At 44.4% G+C, this 19597-nt stretch overlaps 1 protein-coding gene across 1 annotated transcript; it reads left to right on the top strand.

Annotated features, from left to right (window-relative positions):
• Nucleotides 1–640: 640 nt before the first annotated feature.
• On the top strand, nt 641–18606 carry LOC104534671 (ALS2 C-terminal-like protein; the record flags this gene model as incomplete). The annotated part of the gene is made up of 15 exons (XM_010189051.1): nt 641–746; nt 1683–1875; nt 4284–4349; nt 5078–5243; nt 5673–5801; nt 6129–6248; nt 8044–8120; nt 8525–8591; nt 9269–9465; nt 11874–11939; nt 12715–12813; nt 14418–14576; nt 14885–14996; nt 16896–16973; nt 18479–18606. Coding segments are annotated over exons 1-15 (1763 nt in total), but the record flags the coding sequence as incomplete, so codon positions are not given.
• Between the last annotated feature and the right edge of the window lie 991 nt (nt 18607–19597).

Here is a 19597-nt window from a genome sequence, read left to right as displayed (position 1 = left end):
GCTCACGTGGGCTTGCTGCCTGTTTTTTTAAGTGCTGCTCACTTCCACTTTAGGCAAGCTTTCCTTGTTGACGCAGCAGTTGTGATACGTAACCAGCAGTGCGGTGTCCTACTCAGAAAGGAGTAACACCAAATCTCTGTTCCTCTGGAAGGTTGGATGTTAGGGCATGGCTGGCACGGCTCTGCAGCTCCATCCAACAGCTTTTAATGCCAAAAGGTGTCGGCTGAGGCACCCGGGCAGCAAACAGGTGAGAGATATGGGAAGAGGTGCTCTGTGCTTCCTTGTACTTCAGGGAATTTCTTCTGGGAGAACAAATCCAGCTCTAAGCAGGATTAATACATATCAAGAAGTGTAGGGCCTTTCCAGTTGTGTGGAAGAGGTATTGTGTTCCACCTGAGAAGATCTTCAACTGGGGCTTCAGGAAAATGGGCTTTAGCCTCGGTGGTCTTCTGAGACGCCAGCTCATGTAGAGCTAGTGGTTTTCTGTTTCCTCTTCTAACATTTTCAAACACTTTTTGGGGACAGCAATTACACCTGTGTGTGCTGTCCAAAGCAGGAAAGGCTGATGAGCACTGAAGCCTTGGTAGATGGATACTCCTGCAAGGGAGCTTATGTGTGCCTTCTGTGTTGTGTCCAGGACATGTGCACAGCTGAAGCAGCTGCATCTCTGCTCCAAGCTGAAGAAACCTTCTCAGCATGCCTGGCACGGATAGATGCCCTCATCCTCAAGCCTCTGCTGCAATCAGGTAGGTCAAAGACTACTTTTTTTTGTCTGTATTTCTAGCCTTCAGTCACTGGCACACCTATGAAGGGAATTATAATTGAAACTCCGTGGCTGAGGACTTGCTGGAGGCTGGTTTGCTGGAGTAAGTGGTATGTAGAGTGGTTTCACTTAAGATAGTGAGCTTTTAAGGATGCCTATGACCTTTCATTCAAGCCTAGGACTGTAGTTTCTATTGGTTTTAGAGCTTAATCCAGTTTCTAACCAGTGTCACCCTGTACACTCGCTCTGAGGTTTGTTTCCAGCATGGTGTATGGAAATCCAAAATCCATCTCACATACCTGTGATTCCTAAACCATGTCCGTTCTGCCTCCATGCTCTCAGTCCATGATCATGCAACCCCTAAACCATGTCCGTTCTGCCTCCATGCTCTCAGGCCATGATCATGCCCATCTTTGAAAGCAAAACTTGTGGGTGCAGGTTCTGAGCTGGCAGTAAATCAGAGCAGATCCACTGAAATAACAATTCTATATAAATATTCACAAGCCTGTCTGGCTGAAAGTGGTGTGACTGGATTAGGCCCGTAGGGTTGTTTCCTCTTTTGCCACTGCCTTTTTCGTGCAGCCTCCAAGGAGACTGGGAAGTGCTCTTTGGGCCAGAGACAGAAAATTTTCCTCTGGTGCTCATGGCTGAGCTGGGGCTGAGTCTTGCAGACTGCCCTGACCACAAGCTCCACAGAACGGGAAGGACAAAACCTTAGCATGGATGTTCCATGCAAGTACTCACAAGGACCCAACCATGATCATCACCTCCTTCTGCCCTGGCATTGTTTTTCTGTAAGAATATTTATGTTTCACACTGAAAAAATGGGCTGCATATTAAGTATAGGCAATGTTTTCCACAAGATTTCTTGGAGTCAAAGCTTTCTGATAGCCTTTTCCTTCCCGTCTTTTCCTCAAAGAGCCTAGTGACCAGAAAGGAAAGGAGAATTTTAAGCTCTTCTTGCTCCTAAATGATCGATTTCAAGCTCTCTGGAACCTCACTGAAGAAAATCACCGGATACTGAAACAAAAATGCAGCACCTCGGAGTCCTTCTGCATCCAGGACATTTACACTGTCTGGAAAGGAGACCTGTTTCTAAGCCTCTACATCCAGTAAGTACAGAAACATTTTTGGGTAAAGTGAGGGACCAAATTTATCAACTACTTGTTAGGTTGGTGCAGTTAATTTGTGTAATTAATTTGTCCAGCCGTGTCCACTAGTGTTTGGTCATTAAGCCAGGGAAGTGATTGCATTCAGTGCTCAGGACAAGTGCTACAGAATACAGTGTTTGTGCAGGCAGCATAATAAAAAGCCTTTTTTGTAACTGTGAGTATGCTTCTAAGAGGCAGCTTTTTCTTTTTCTTGTGAGTATGGGATTTTTTTAAATGCATCTTAGAAAATGGGAAGAGGACAGGGGGAGAATCTGTGCCTGGGGAATTTAAGAGAGCAAAGCTTGGGATGTCATCAGGAAGAAAACTGCATGCACAAGCAGGTTTAAAGGACTCATAGGGATGAGGAGAGGAAGATGTCAGCAGACACAGTTCATGTTACCTGTTTATGCCACATTTTTTTTGCTTTTGGCAAGGGATATGACAGCAAGTGATGGATGTGGCGTGATGCAAAAAACATCCTGTCTTCTTGCTGTTTCTGTAATTAATTATTTCTGCTCCCCATCTGTCTGCAACATGAAATAAAATCTTTACCAAAATCACTGTAGTGTGTGTAACCTGTATGTTGATGTCCTAGCATGAAAAATGGTTTATGGGCATCTGAGATGACATAAAAATCAGACAGCATTCAACCCCTCATTCATCACAGTGGCCACAAGTGTGGCCAAGCCCTTGCCAGATGGCCTTGTACTGTCTGTGCAGTTTGGCACCCGTGGAGGAATGGGAGATGGCTCCTGGACATCACCGTTCATCTAGTCTTGGTTTTTGTGGTTATAACACATGAGGAGGAAGGAAGAGCTGCTTTGTGTTTTTTGTTTTTACTCAGCATCATTTCAGAAAGTGATGCACAAGAAGCCTGCCTTTATGGAGTTTAAAGCAGCGTGTGCTGGTCACTTGAGAACTGATTCAGTGTGCCCTTGTGGCTAAGAAGGCGTATTGCATCCTGGGGTGTATCAGGAGGGGGGTGGTTGTAGGGCAGAGAGGTTCTCCTCCCCCTCTACTCTGCCCTGGTGAGACCACATCTAGAATATTGCATCCAGTTCTGGGCCCCTCAGTTCAAGAAGGACAGGAACTGCTGGAGAGAGTCCAGCGTAGGGCTACAAAGATGATGAAGGGAGTGGAGCATCTCCCTTCTGAGGAGCGGCTGAGGGAGCTGGGTCTCTTTAGTTTGCAGAAGAGGAGACTGAGGGGAGACCTCATTCATGTTTAGAAATATTTCAAGGGTGAGTGTCACGAGGATGGAGCCAGGCTCTTCTCGGTGACAAACAATGATAAGACAAGGGGTAACGGACACAAACTGGAACACAGGAGGTTCCACTTCAATTGGAGAAGAAACTTCTTCTCAGTGAGGGTGACAGAGCCCTGGCCCAGGCTGCCCAGAGAGGTTGTGGAGTCTCCTTCTCTGGAGATATTCAAAACCCACCTGGACGCCTTCCTGTGTAATCTCATCTGGGTGTTCCTGCTCCGGCAGGGGGATTGGACTGGATGAGCTTTTGAGGTCCCTTCCAATCCCTAACGTTCTGTGATTCTGTGGTTTCTTCCCACCTCTGCTGACTCACTCTGTGCAGTCCTGATCCGACAACGTTGAATGCTTACGGGAATGGTATAGGAAGAATCAAAGCCCCTGTTCAAGGGCCTGAAAACCAGCAGTAAATACGTGTTCCTGAAAGACTGAATGAATGTTAATTAATCTGGTCAGAATACACAACTTCTCCAAAATCACTACTGGAAGAAAACGTGGTATTTGCTGAGAAAATATGGCTCGATCTCCCTCTAGTGTGTGACAAGCTGCATTGACGTGGGACACTTTGACTTGAATTTACCATCAGTAATACTAATACTTATACTTCTACCAGCAGAAAACCATATATCCAAAGCTGATCTCAAGCTCAGCCCTTGTAGACTGGCTTTCCAGGACACTTGTCCAAGTTTACTTCTGCTTATGCTAAATGCCAGGATGATTTAAACTCCCTGTGCTGATACTACTGCAAAAGTCAACAAGGCTGGCAAAGGGGACAAAAGGGGAGTGAGCCAAGGTGAGAAGCACAGTAGCTATGTGTCTCTGCCTCCCTTGGAAAGGTGGACCTGACATGACTTTTTCAAATGAGCTTTTTCCCCCTGTTGCTTAAATCTCATAGCTAATGTGCATCTCTAATCATAGAATCACAGAATGGTTTGGGTTGGAAGGGACCTTCAAGCTCATCCAGTCCAACCTCCTGCCATGGGCAGGGACACCTCCCACTGGAGCAGGTTGCTCAAAGCCCCATCCAACCTGGTCTTGGGCACTGCCAGGGAGGTAACTCTAACTCAGCTCGTGTGTGTGTGTGTGTTGTTTTTTTTCTTGCCAACAGATACTTCGTCACTTTTGCAAACTACGTTGTAGTCCACGGCTTCGAACATGCCACGAAGAGCAAAAGGTGAGTGGCCAGAAAAATGTTTATTGAAGATGCTGATGGGAACACAATGATATTGTATGGGTTAAGAAACTAAACTGGAGTGAGCAGCACCAAGCTCTGCAACTTGCATTGACCTTTGTTTCACAGTCCAACTGTTTCTCCTCTGACCTGGCCATGCTGGCTGCTCCTGCCATCTTTTGACAGCAGCTTTTGAAAGGTTTTCTCTACAGATCTCGCTCCAACACTTCCTAGCCATGCACAACTCCTTTTGTAGGAGAGGAAGCCTGTAAATTTGGGGATTCAGGTAAGGGCTGGGACCTGAGAAAGGATGATGTGGGAATATAGCAGGGAATTTCCATTGCTTGTCTCAGATGTCGTCAGAGTCTCATGGAAACATCAGATGAAATCATGAGGGCTAGACATGAGCAGATTCACAGCCACTTCAACTGAGTCACCCTCTTGGTGTACCATTGTGAAAGTCATGCTATATTTTGTATATCTGTGGGTGTGGTTCCTATTTGCAAAGACCACTGGGTTAGAGACGGGATGAATGGAGCTCTTGTTTGCTGCATTGCCTTATTTCTGAGTGTCTGCTGTGCTAATATATTTGCATTATGTTATCTCCTGCTTCTTCAAGTCATTCTATACCCTCTCTGGGAGTAAGGTAGCATACAAAGTTTGAAGCAGAAGAGTGACAATTTGCAGAAAAACTGACTAATGAACTTTTGTCTTCATTCACCATCTTGCAGTGAAGCTTGGAAGCACCATAAAACAGTGCTGAAACAATTCCTCACAGACTTCACCTCCGAGACCTCTATGTCACTGGCCTTGTACACTGTTCTTCACAAACCTATCCGAGATCACCTTGAGCAATATATACTGCTCCTTACCAAGCTGAATGAGGTTCTCAAAGAGGTAGGAGGCTTTATGTGATGCTACTTGACTGGCTTATGATAAAATTTTATGCAGGGCTGGTGGACCTTTGTGATGGTGTCACTGAATCCAAATTTGGCTGGATTTCCAGCTGGAATCAGCACCAGTGGTGTGCAGTCCACCTGAAGGTCTTGAAGCAATTAACAGTGGCCACTCCAGCATAGTACAAGCTATGTACTATGTGTCAAGCAGCCGCAAAGGATCAAGTAACTGGCCTAAGGCTGCACACTTCTGCTGGTGGCAGAGATAATGTCAGATTTGGGAGGCTTTCCTTGGAAATGGGGTTGGAGGGTTAACTCTCATGAACTCTGGATTCAGAACTGCTGAGGCTTTTCTGCAGCTGTAGCTCAGAGTAGATGTCCTGCACAGCTGTGCCTAAAGCGTTGCTCAAACCCTGCCTTCTTTTATCAGAGCTCTGAAAAGGATGTGGTTACGAGTGCCATCAAGGAATATGTGAAGCTGGAGTCTTTCATCAGTCAAGTCCTGGATGAAGCTTGTTTTACCAAGTCCTTATGGAAATCCTTGGGCTACAAATTCACAGTGAGTCATGGATGTAGAAAGTGGCTTGATGGGGAGCTCTTTTGGGGGTCTTATATCTCTGCTTACACATGGAGGAAGTTGAATATGGATCAAGCATTTGAGGCCTGGCTTGGAAAACACTAGAGCAGGGTAGTGTGGAAGCCTTGGAGAAGCCATATGGACACTGAGTGCTTTAGAAGTTGAGCCTTGTATCCAGTTTTGCTGTCGCTGTCAGCTTGTGTCATGAGTCAGTCTCTGGAGGAACTGTTGGTTTGAGATATATATCCTTTCCCAAAATCCTGATGTTTCATGATGCTTTTATCTTGACCTCTGTGGTTTCCTCTGCAGGACATACTCTGTGTACCTGAAAGGAGGCTGCTGGAAGATAGCAAAAATCTGCCCATCTCTTCCAGCACAAATCGATCAGATCGGATCTTGCTCTTCGATGATGTCCTTGTGTTAATTCAGGTAAGTCCTCAATATTTAAGAGGGATTGGGAGGGCAGCACAGATAAAGGACAGTGGAATTCAGGTTCCGTTGATGTTGAAAATGCAGCAGACAGTGGCTGTTGGCAAAATCTTGTCCCGGATCCGTGTGCGTGTGATTTACACTGGAAAATAAAAGAAAGTCTAATGAAGAAGGAATAGAGAAGCATCCATGTAACTTTTTCCCCAGTTAAATATGTAGTATCCAACCATCAGAGGCATCTTTCTAGTAACCCAGGCCCATGCTTGCATATGAATTTGTTGACTTTTGTCCTTACTTATTCAAAGGGGGCCTGATGAGTCAAATATACTATACTGTAAATACTCATTCATAGGACTAATTATCATCTTTCTTGGTTGATTTTGCTAGTGGCACGGAAGCAGAAGTTGCAGGTGTTCTTGGGGCTATTTCAGGTATTTAGGACCTGGGTGTGGGGCAGACAGGGAGTGTCTACAGCCGGGGATAGCTAGATGAAGAATATATGTTCAAAGCTGTTCTGCAGTGTGTTGACAATGTCCAGCTTGGCTTGCTCTGACTGACAGCTCCTGTAATCTAGCAGGGCTCTCTTCATGTGCCTCTCTGCTTGCTCTTGAGTCATGTGCCAGCCCCTCAGGTGTCCAAACACATGACTGCCTTGTGGGCTGAGAGATCTTACGCCCCTTCCAAACATGAGCCCTTTATGATAATGCTGGGCAGTCCTGCACAGCTTGCAAGGTCTAGGCCTGGGGAAACAGGGAGGTGATTATTTCATTTGACTTTACATTGTAGATTTCTTAGCACCGTAGTGATCTCGCTGTGAGCAAGTGCCCCAGGGTTCCCTTTATAGTCAGGGGAGAGAAACATGCACTGTCTGGGTGTGGTTCATCTGGCCTATTTTAGATACCAAAATTAGGATGAGTTGAATCATGTCCTCAACTTCATTGACTCAGATGAGAGCACAGGGTAACCAGCTCATACTGAGATATCCAAACTGTAGACATCTCTGTTTGGTCAACGGTTCCTACCCACTGTCTCTTATCTGCTGCTATGACTGTTACAGAGGCTCGTGGAGATATAACTGGGCTGAGATTGAACTGGTTGGCTTGGGCTGTTAGCTGGAGACGGCAGATGAGAGCTCTGGTGCTGGGAATCTGAACATCCTTCCCTTCCCTGTTCCCCCAAATCTGGTGGATACATCGGTGATTAACTCGTGGTGAACTCCTTAGTGCTAGTACCTAACCATGGCCAACTACATCCTTAGAGATAGCAGCTTTGTAGTGCAAGCACCTGGACTTTAGACAAGAAAGGGAGATGTAGTATATATCTAATATTTCAACCATTTTCATTTTTAATGTTTGGTGTGCTCTTGATCAAAATAGGAACTCCTTAATTGTTGTACTTGTGGGCTGCTATGGGCTGTGCCATCTGGTGTACAAATCCTAGATAGATCATAAGTAAAACTAGGACCTTGGCACCAGGGATGTTTGGGAAATGTTGTGTGATTGGGAAGAAATTCTTGTAGAGGTAAGTGCTGTCTAGGAAGGTCTGTTACTGTTGGTTGTAGCCATAACATTACAGAACATCACTTACAAGTGTTAAAATAAGAACTTTCTTCCTTCTCCAGCGTTTCTTCAGCCTCTAAGGTCTGCAGTTGTAGCATGGGGTAGATGTGTGGACCAGAAAAGAAGGAATTTGTAGTGTTGCCAGACTTGCTCTGCTGTTCAGTGGATTGACAGAGTGGGGCCAAAGTGTGATGTTTACATCAATAAACAGGAACATCTTGTCCCTTTTGTTGCAGGGAAACAGCTTTCAGAGTTTTGATCTGAAGCTTGTGTGGGTAGATGAAAACTGCAAGGAAAGATCAGCTCCAGGACTGTAAGTGAAAAATTTCCACTTGAAGGGGTTGGGGGGGGGGAGAAGTGTTCAACTTAACTGTGAAACCAAAACAATTTAAAACCTTGTTTCATCTCCTTTCCATGTGGTGGGATTGGTTCTGGGGTACAAGTAGTTGCAACACTTCTTCAGGGGGATCACAGCAGCTTGGACTTGCATTGCTTGTGTTTGCTGACATCTTGAAAGAGACCAATAATAAAATGGCTTTGGCTGCAGACCTAGAGAACAAAGATGAGTTGACCAGTCGAGTACTTTTTCAGAAGGAAAAAAAAACTGTCTGCAAAGGCACCATTATCTTCTGAAGAGGCATGGGAAGATCAGGAACTGCTGTTTCACTGAGAAATGTGGTTTTTTTCATAGTCTCTGTAATGTCTTTTGTTTCCCAGGTATGGACTCCGCATTATAACCCCGGAAGAAACATTCTTTCTCTCTGCCAAAGACCCACAGATGAAGGTTAGCAGTGGGCAGGGTGTTTCTGTTTCACCTGAAATACCATGTAATGAGCCTTGAAATTGGGGAATGGCTTAAAGGGGATGGCAGCTCTGTAGTAGGGGCAAAACATTGACTACTGAGTGGAAGTTGAAATATCATTAAGGATTTTACCTTTCTGATGAGAATACAGATAAGTGGCATCTGCATTTCCTTAAATAACGCAGCCAAGGCACTTTCCCTGTGATTTTTGCCTGTTTTTATTAATTAAAGCAGAATAACAAGCAGTGTGGCATTTTGTTTTTCCTCTCTGGAGCCAATACTTCATCAGATGGTCAGAGGTGACTTAGACGATTGATGGTAGATAAAAAATATGCTAGAAGTGCTGTGCCCTGGGCAGTAATGTATGCTGCAGAGCTTGGGACAGTACAGTCCCATCAGCATGGTCCTATGCCAAGGCCAATTAGTGGTGGTGAAAGTCAGGCTTAAATGATTGGTGCAGTATCCAACTTGTAGCATGCAAGATAACATCTCCTGCTGATGTTGTAAACGGGCCATAACTCCTCAGCCCAGCCAGCTGAATGACACAGAATTGATGGGAACCCAACAGCTTCTTGTTGCTTCTCCTGAGGTATCTCTGGTTGGGAGCTGTTGTGCTTTCTTCACTCACTAATCCAGCACTCCTCTTCCTTCGTCCCCAGGCTGTTTGGCAGTGGAAGCTGAACCAGGCTATCCGCCAGGCATTGAATGGGAAGCGAGATTTCCCACTGTGGGGCAAGACGGGTGAAGGCACTGAGCCCCCCTCCTGCCGATTCTTCAGCTATGTCTTCAAGCTGGAGGGCAAGTTCAAGAGCGCATCCTACGAGGGCGAGTGGCACTGGGGAAAGCCTCATGGCAAGTAAGGAGCCTTTTTTTGCCCTTTTTCTAAGCAAGAACATGCTATGATGGCCCTGCTGTCATTGCGTAGCACTACCTGGATCCAGTGGATGCATATTTGGAGGTATAGATGCCACTGAGTGGCTGTGGAAATGGGGTAATCCATTGCATGTTGAAGGCCAGGACCACGGACTCTGGGCTGGTGTTGTCCTAGGATGTGACAGCCTCTCTGGTTCCTGCCTTACTTGTTTCCAGAGGGAAATCTGGTACTGAGGACAGATTCAGGGGGTAGGTGGGACATATTTGCTTGATTTCAGGGCTTAGTTAAAGTGTGAATCTTGGCATGTGATCTGTTTGTATTGTAGATGTCTCGCTAGTGATACTGGGTTATGCAGTAAATTGCAGAGGCTGCCCATAATAATTTAATGATGACATTGAAGGTGCTACATTGGCTTATGCCTGTAATTAGGACTTGAAACTAAACATCAGCTCAAGTTTAAGATCTCAGCCTGAGGCATAAAATCTTACCATCATGATGGGGGGGGAAAAAAAGCCTGTTCTTGTGAATGAGAGTTTTATCCTGTGCTATCAAAATAAGTTTTAACATCCAAACTATTATCAAAGGAATTAAAAAAAAATACCATAGAAAAGATGCTCAAATGCACTTCATGGGAACATGAGAACTGTTCACTAAACTCAGCTGATGTTTCAGAACGAGCTCTGCCAAAAGGGAATGGACTGTAAATCGAAGGTTAAATGGTCTCATTCAAAATCTCTTTGACATAAGGACACAGCACAGTCACTGTTTTTGGGAAGAAATATGATTAACCTCCTCAGACACCAACACAGGCTGCTTTGGAAGTTTTATACTTCGAGTTTCACACAGTTTGTTTGCAGTTGCTATTGAAGCAAAAAGGATGTAGAGACGTGGTTTGAAAGAGCCTCAAAATGATTAGAATACTCAAAATCAAATCCTGAATCTTCTGTGGAAGAGATTGTGCCTTCCTCACAACAGCATTAAATAGGTGTTTAGAGTAGAGCTATGCCTGAGAGAGTCCTTTACATCATCTCCACCGTCCCCAGCACCTGTACTTCTAACAGATCTGAAAACCACTGCGTGCAGACACAGAGAGACAAGCACCACTCCTTCCTCTTTGTTTCCTCCTGTATTAGGGTTGGAGAAATGAGATTAATAAATACCTCTGCTGCTTCACATTAAGAGACTTGACTGAGGCATCCCAGGAAATCTGTGGCAGAATTAAGTGACTTCAGATGCTTTTAATACCTGGGCTTTTAATTACTTAGTTACTAGGCTTTCCTTTCCATTCCTGCATTTACTTTTCTGTGTGACTTACTACTAGTGCAAGGTTACAAAGCAGTAAAGCTGTCCTTGATAAGTCATCCACCTGAGAGAGGGGCTGGAATTGCAAAATATATGAGCAGAAAGCTGCAGCAGAGTGAAATAGGGCTCTTCAGCAAAAAAACATCTATGCTTTTCACTGGTCTGTCTCAATACTCCTGGTGACCCTCCCACTGAGAGGAGATGCTCCCATTGAGAAGTAACTTAAGCCATCCCCATGGCTGGAGCAGGCATTCTCTCTGGCTTGCTCTCCTTTGCTAGCATTCATACTAATAAAGCAAAAGGAGATGTAGCTTAAAATTAATCTGACCACTTCCCTGTAAATACCAGAAAAAGAAACTGTCTCATGTAGGTGTTTAAAGCAACAACCTCGGTGAAAGTCAAACAAATAAGTCATGGTTTTGGAACGACATCATCTTCTATTGTCTCTGGTTGGGGAATGTGTCGGGAGCTGGCTGTGTCTGGAGCGATGCAAGAATTAAAACAGTGATGAGTGGGTGTGGGTGGAGTGGGAGACCGGGAGGGAGGGAAATGGTTTCTCAACTGGGCATGGGTGTGCAGCAATTTGACCATCCCGTTGATAGTTCCAGTCTCATTTTACATTGTTACCTCATGTAATGGTTTCTACAACCCCCACACGAAACAGATGGAAAGATAGCATCCCTTTAGGCCACTGCTTATCTCTTTTGTTTTCGTAGTACCCGGCACAATGAAGTTCTGGTCCATGGTATCATTATGTTGTCTATGGGGTTGTACCGTGCTGGAACTTCAGCTGGCTTAATCACATGTTGCACTGCAATTACAACAGGATCGTGTGCAAGGTCCTAAATGGATGATCCAGCAACTCTACAAAATGCTTTTGAGATTAGGGAACTCAGAAGAGGAGTTCTAGGGCATGAAAACATTACAGTATTAAAACCTTACAGGGCAAACTAAAGTCTCAGAGATACCTGGAGAAACTTCTGTGTCTCAGTCCCCTGAGGAAATATTTTGATGTTGGCCATTTCTAGGTTGTGCCCGTGAATGTTGCTGGTGATCTCCTTTGTGTAATGCTTCCCTCGATGTTGCAGGGGGACACTGAAGTGGCGTGATGGACGCAACCATGTTGGAGATTTCAAAGAGGGCTTGGAGCATGGGTAAGCCTTGAAAAACAGAGTGTTTTTTGCTTTCAATATAAGCTAAGAAATGGTTCCTCCCAGAGGTCCAAGGACAATGGCATCTTGCTGGGGGACTCTATTAATCTGACCTATTTTATACAGCTGTCTTAAGCTTGAGTATGTTATAAACCAGAGCAAGTGGATTGACTGTGGTTACAATAAAAGTAATGTGGGCAGATGAAGATATTTCCATTCAGCTAGATGAATCTGACCCCTGATCTCTAAATCTAGGTGAATTTATTTTATGTAATGCCTTGGAAAAATTTTGTATCTTAAAAAACCTCTCTTAAATGAGGAATTTTCAGAGCAAAGAAATCATACTACGAAGTTCAAATATGATTTTTCTAAATTTTTCTGAAAGTAAAACTTTAAGTTTCTTATTTCTACATGAATTCCAGAATAGCTTAGGGTTTTAAAGGGAAAAAAATATCTCAGATACTTTGTGTATTTGTTTGAACCAAAGCAATTGCCTTGGTAGTCTAACTCATCCCCTAAACTGAGGAGAGGTGAAAAAACACCAACACTGAAAGTAGCTCTGTAGAAGAAGCAATGAGGAGCTGTGACTGCAGCTCACAAGGAGATGAGCTCTTCCTTGGAACAAGTGCACTGACACCTGGAAATAGTGTCAGAGGTGGAGCTGACCCCAACCATGTAAATCAGCTTGGGAGTCTGGAAGGCCCTTAGTTTTAAAATTTAATCCAGTACAACTGAGTTGCCTTTTGCCATACTGACCTCTGCCATATGCACCCTGTAGGTTTGGAATCTGCCTTGTCCCACGCCGATCTGAAGACCGGTATGACTGCTATAAGTGCCACTGGCATGAGGGCAAGATGAGAGGCTATGGAATCTGTGAGTAAGTAAAACCCAAAGATGGGCTTTTGGGGGGAAAAAGGGGGCTCCATGTATTTAAAGGGTGATGTGTTCCCACCTCACAGTCACAGTGTAAAAGCCAGGGTGATTTAGGCACCAGAAGCTTTTGCTTTGGAGATGGGCAGTATGGCTTTTTCAGAAGTACTGAGTCTCCTGAGGATTAGAAGAGTAAGAGCTTCTCTGCAAGCTATGACCATTGTAGCTACCTGACTTAATATCCCCTGTGCCCTACAGGTGAGGATGTAATTTTGCATTCATGCTTGTGGTTGGAGAGCAGAGAGGGCATGGTGTGCCATGGACAGGCTTGGTGGAGCACGCAGCTCACTCTCTCTCCCCTGGCCACGCTGTCTGAACTATATCTTATATAGGGTAGGTTCCTTAATGATGGGTGGGATCATTGGTCTGGAAGTCATAATTGTTATCCTGAAGGGAGCTGGTTCTCCCAGTTTGCTGTTCTTGCTCACTCAACTTTAACCCCAGAGCTTAACTTAAGAAGTTGAGTCTAAGGCTTTTTTTCTTACTCGTCAAAATATTCCTGGAAACAGTCATTTCCACACCTGTGTCTCAAAGCGCTGCTGTGAATTTGGATGGAGTCCAGTCTGTAAAGCACTGTCTTGTGGGCACATGGTGGTATCCCAGCCTTACCCATCATCTACCTTACATTTAGAAGGCTAGAAATGGCAGCGGAGGCCTGCTCCACAGGTTGTAGGAATAAATTGGTTTCATTTGCAGCCTGTAGGTTTAAGTGGACAGGACCAACTTGCTTTGTCTATGAAGCAGTGAGCTCAACAGCATCCCTGTCTTTGCTTAGGTTACATGTGGCTTGTAGCCAAATGGGTTGGCCAATGTGGAGACTGGATTGCCTATTACTGCACATACTTGTTCTTGCTTTCACTAAGCCAGCTGTGGCAGAGGAAAACACATAGCTCAGCTTTCCGGATAGTCCATCTTCCTTCCTACAACCTGCATGTTCTCCTCCTTATTTCTGAATGAAACTCAAAGCATAGGACATGCAGAAACCCCTTGGGAACTTGGAGCCAACTGAGTAGTGCTGACACAGGTGCCTCTGGTGTCAAATGTGAGAGCATGTTGATTGTTATAGATGATAGCTCTGCTTAGCATAAGTGCTTTCTCTGTTGCAGCAGTGAAGATCTACTAGCCAGTGTGGACAGAGCTGAGGGGATCTTGTCTCAGGGGGATGAGCCCAGGAGAAGGAGTGGTTGGCAAGCATAGAAAGGTGAAGGAAAATCTGACTTCCTACTTGATCTGATCCACTCAGGATTAAGTGGTCACTGCAACTTGACTGGTGAGAGATCAAGGACTGAGCAGCCTCTCCCAGGACGATTGCAAGCCTAAGTGTTATGTGCTTAGATAATGTTGAAAGTTAACTGTGGGGTGACTAGTTTGAGTGATGCACATTCCTAACAGTGAACAACTACGCGCTCCAGAGCGATCAGACAAATATTTGGAATATTTAGCAGGCAGATTCAGCAGCGAGTCCAATCTACTCACTTTCCTGGTTTCCTTCTCCAATAGTAGCTATCCAATAGTCACAGATCTAAATTCTGTCTGTCTCTCTACCTGCAGGTATGGGAATGATATGGTCTACAAAGGTTACTTCAAAGACAATGTGCGTCAAGGGTTTGGGATACTGGAGAACCTCTCGGCTGAGCATCCATTTAAATACACAGGACAGTGGGAAAATGACAAGAAGAATGGATATGGAGTCTGGGAAGGCAAAGATAGGTAAAGGTGCTGTAGATCAGAGTTGGCTTCGGGTGCCTGATGGTCTTGTCACTCTATTGGCAAGGGTAAAGCCTCCTGTTTTGATGGGGAGACTTGAGAATGAAGGGGGGATGTGTTCAACCTTTGCTTTAAGGCTTGAACTCCTGGGGAAGCTTTATGTGAATTGAGTTTGTGCAGTACATCTGGTACTTGTGCTGCACGGAGTATTATATTGGGTAAAAGTAGCCTCAGTAAGTGATACATCAAATTGACTAAGATCTAAGAAAACAGAGGAAAAAAAACATAATTTGTTTTCTATTACATTCCAGAGGGGAGAGATACATAGGGACGTGGCTTGATGACCACAGACATGGACAAGGCATTGTAGTAACCCAGTCAGGTGTCTGCTATCAAAGGACATTTCATGCTGATAAAATGGTGGTGAGTACCCATTTTCAGTGGGACATGGAATTCCCCATCAAGGGCTACATTAAGATTTCACTTCATAATTAATCTTTGAGAGAAAATAAAAAGTAAGAAAACTTAAGCACTGATATTTTACTATGATAATGTTTTTGAAGATCGAGGCCTAGATTAAGTCTTGTTTCTTATCTTTATGAGGTGCAGGTAGGAGGTGTATGTGAGACTGTCACTTCTTCTTGCTTATGCTAAGACACCTTATAGGTCTGGCTGTTTGGCTGACCATCAGGTCACAATTATAGACCAGAAGTCATATGTAAAGTGTTGTGCAGTTATATATAATATAATACAATACTATCTATAATACTATATATAATATAATACTATCTATAATATACTACTACTTCTGTTTTGGAGCACATTAGACCTTCATCTTTCCAACGTGAGTTTACCTATGACAAGTTGGCTGTCCGGCTCATTGAAAGTTTAGATGTTGGTGTGGAAGGTAAAAGGGATTGGCGTTGCTAAAACTGGCTTGGAAAGAAAAGCATTTCTTCTCATAAAAAAATACGTGCTTAAAAAGAAAACAAACAACCCCTTCCCCACTCACCAAATTAGGACAAAATGTTTAGCATGGAAACTTTGTCGGAAGGGCTTTCCATAAAAACTCCATCTGCGGGGAACCAAAATAAAGCTGTCTTTTGGTCTGCCAGCTGCCAAAGGCTCCTTTAACTTCACAAGGCTTCCGGGTGGGGAGCACTCGCTTCAGTTTTCCTAGTGGAAAATTGGTATGGCCAAGAAATTTCCCTTGGAAACCTTTTATTTTTGCCAGAAAGGGCGCTTTCCATCAAGAAAACCATTCCAGCGGAAAATGTGTTATGGTTCTAAAAGTGACCGAGTTTTTCTGGCTTGTATGGGTACTTACAAACCTTCAGGCCCTAAACCATGGGCTAAGCCCCAGCAAGAAGAATCTTTCCTCATTGTTATAAATAACCCTGTGTCTGTTTTTGCATCTTGGTGCTCCTTCCCTGAATTGTGTGCTACTGTAAGCAGCTGTGGGAGTTAGGAAGTGATGGAACTAGTCCTTTAATGAACGCTTAGGAGCCTTGTTGACTGCACAGCAAGGGGCAAAGCTAATTTTACATAGCAGCTGCCTTCCTCCTTTCTCTGAATTGGCTTGCAAAGGATGACACAACTGGTTACAGTCATCTAAAGGTCATAAGACTGGCAGAACCATGAGATTGACCCTCTTAGTGACAGTCCTTAGCACAGGAGCCTACCTTTTGTTCCTTCCTCTACAGAAATGAATTATAGAATGTTTTGGGTTGGAAGGAACCTTAAAGCTCATCCAGTCCAACCCCACCATGGGCAAGGACACCTCCACCGGCCCAGGCTGCTCCAAGCCCTGTCCAACCTGGCCTTGAGCACTGCCAGGGAGGGGGCACCCACAGCTTCTCTGGCCAACCAGGGCCAGGGCCTCATCACCCTCATAGTGAAGAATTTTTTCCTGATTTCCAGTATAAATCTATCCCTTTCCAGTTTAAAGTCATTCCCCCTTGTGCTATCACTCCATGTCACTGCAAAAAGTCCCTGCCCAGCTTTCCTGTAGCCCCTTCAGGTACTGGAAGGCTCCTATAACGTCTCCCTGGAGTCTTCTCTTCTCCATGAATGCGATGAATGCAGTCATATTGTTGTTCAAAATCTCCTGACTTCCCAGGACTTCTCTGTACAGTGATGCCTCAAGTTATCTTGAGCACCTCTGTGCTTTTCTCCTGAGCATTGCAATGATACATTGGGCTTTCAAAAAGGTTCTTGGAATCTGCAGCTCATAAATAGTCAAAGCCAGTGGCTATTGCTTGATGAACTTGAGTAGGCAGGAAGTTAATGCCATGAATTCACTAATTCTGCTTTCAAATAAAGGGGTCTGGGATTCTGCTCTTGGAAGATGACTCTGTCTATGAAGGGAACTTCACAGAAGAACTAACGTTTGTTGGGAAGGTGAGCACTTCCTTCATCTCAGCCTTTCTGTACAGTTGCTTGCTTTCCAGGAGACCTGATGGACTAATCTTAACAATTCATACCCTCCTGATCCACTTCCTCCAGTCATTTTCCTAGGCTTTTTTGCATTTTTTTCTCGTCTATTATCAGTCTCACTCACAGAAGGAAGGCTACAGCTGAGACACTTAAAGTAGCTGGAGGCTTTGTGCATTGTTTTGGTTTTTACACTGAGGGTTCTGGGGTTTTTTGGGGTTTTTTTGTGGGATGTTTTTGGCTGTGTTTCACAGCTACAGTTGAGATGCTTTTGTGTTCTTAGAACAAATGTTTCTGCCTTTGTAATGTTTAGAAACGCAGGAAATGATGTATAAACCAAGCAGAGTTGCAGTACCAGCGCTACGCTGACGTAACTGAGATGTTAACATAGCTGAGACTATGAAAATTAAGCTTCCTAAAGCTTAATTTTGCAATCTGGGCACTATGCTGACAGGTTTAACATTTTGTGGTTGATCTTTAACAGAAATACCTGGTCAAAGTGTTCTTTAAGTGCCCCATTGCAGGGAAAACTGCAATGTCCTCTGGCTTATTAGAGAAGTCTATGATGAGTCTGACAGGAAGTGGGTGGTTGTATCAGACTGAGTGGATGTCAAAATAGACACTTGGTAACGATTACAAATAAGCCCTGTCATTTACTGACTTTTCATGGGAGGAGGAGTTTTTTTATCATCATCTTCAGTCAGAAGACTCAGGGCGGATTTTGAAGAGCCTGATTATGGTGCTTCGATACTGCTGCCTCCAGAATGAATATTTAGTTTTAGTGGTTAGTCTAGAAAAATCTGTTTTCTTTATCTAAAGATGAAGTGCCTCCTGCTATTAGCAGTGAGGATTTCAGGCTCGTATTAAAAGCCAGAGTAGTTACGATATTGTTTGGCTTTGGATTAGATTTAATTAAACTTGTAAGTTTGAGTCAAGCTACTGCATGTCTTCTGTATTTGCCTTAGAGAATTCAAGGTTTTTCTTGGTAGCAGCAAACATCTTGAAAACATTTATGGTGAACATCATGTGGTTGCCCTTACCTGTGAGGCCAAATTCGGTTGTGGTTTTAACAAGCAAAGGAAAAACAGAGGAGAAATTGAAGTTTCATGTGTTCACTCTAGGTTAGAAATAACTATTACCAAATTTAAGCCAGAAAATTTTGTAACTCACAGAAGATACTGGGTCTTTGTAAAACATAATGTAACTGGTTTACTCTGTGACTGTGGTGGTCTCCACCTTCCAGAATCCTATGTGTGTCGTTCAATAGCTAGGACATGTTTTCTCCAGTGAGTGACTCCTTAATGACTCCCTTGCTTTGGATGCTGTAAATGTGCACCTCCATGCTGGATGATGTTCTTAGTTGCCGTTTCAGGAGCTGGCTCTGTTGAAAAGAGAATTTGAGATCTCGGTCCAGCTCATTTCCTCTCGCTAATGAGATCCTGGCAGAATAACCCTTTATTTCTCCGTTGCAGGGAAAATTGTCCTTTGCCAATGGCTTCATTCTGGAGGGAACCTTTACTAACAAATCGGGCCAAGGCCTTCAGACGCATGGCATTCTGAACACATCGAACGAGCAGCTGGATGACAGGATAACCAAAGCGTGAGCAACAACAGCCAACTTCTTGGGTCATGGCTTCTATTTTGACTTTACCTGGAGGAGTATGGGGGTCAGACCCTATGGGATCAAGGGAGCCCTTACCTGAAAGAGTTGTTCAAGGCCAGGTTGGATGGGGTTTTGAGCAGCCTGGGCTGATGGGAGGTGTCCTTGCCCATGGTAAGGAGGTTGGAACTAGATGATCTTTAAGATCCTTTCCAACCCAAATCATTCTGTGATTCTGTGATCTTAAAAACTAGGTTATGTGCAAGGAAAGAAGGATAAAAGGAAAGTGCAGTTTGTCATTTAATCTTAATGTCATGTAGGAAGCAGAAATCAGATATTCTACTCCCATCCTGCCACGATCCACCCAGAGAAACTCCCATCCTCAGCCTGGAAAGAGTTTTGGAGGCAGAACAGTGATTTGTGCATGTGTGTGTGTGCACACACATTTGTCTGTGTACACACAGAGACACATACAGAGATGGGTCTGAAGCTATACAGGCCAAAGACAAAATGCATCACTTGCGTTTTGAGGGATCATGTCCCTCTGTGCTTCTACATGATTATTACCAGCTGATATTGTAAAGGTAGAAATGCTACCAAAAATCAAGGAGTGAAGCACAGCACATGAGGCTCTGAAGAGCTTGGATTGGGTAGTGCTCCAGGAGGGGCAAGGCTGTGGAACCAAGGTCAAAGCTTTGCAGGGTACTGATGTTTTGGCAGGTGATGGTGTGAATGCGGGGAAGGAGTAACTGAGCTGAAGCTATCACCAGGCTACATCCTTTGGTATTGACTCTTATTGTCAGGGCTGAACCCTGCAAGGGGATGCTCTGATTGCCAGGCTGGAGGGCCTGTGGTCAGCCAGTTTACACCCAAATGAGGGAGTCCCAATTAGAAGGACAGCTGCCTGTCCTCATGGGAATTTCTCTCACAAAACCCAGCGTAGAGGAAAGGGAGCTGGGTGTCATGGTGGCCAGCAGGATGACCATGAGCC

The sequence above is a fragment of the Mesitornis unicolor genome, unplaced genomic scaffold (assembly GCF_000695765.1).
Source record: "Mesitornis unicolor isolate BGI_N332 unplaced genomic scaffold, ASM69576v1 scaffold9230, whole genome shotgun sequence".
Taxonomy (NCBI): Eukaryota; Metazoa; Chordata; class Aves; order Mesitornithiformes; family Mesitornithidae; genus Mesitornis; species Mesitornis unicolor.
The sequence above is the reverse complement of the archived record's forward strand: the minus strand, read 5'-3'. Positions and strand labels throughout refer to the sequence as shown.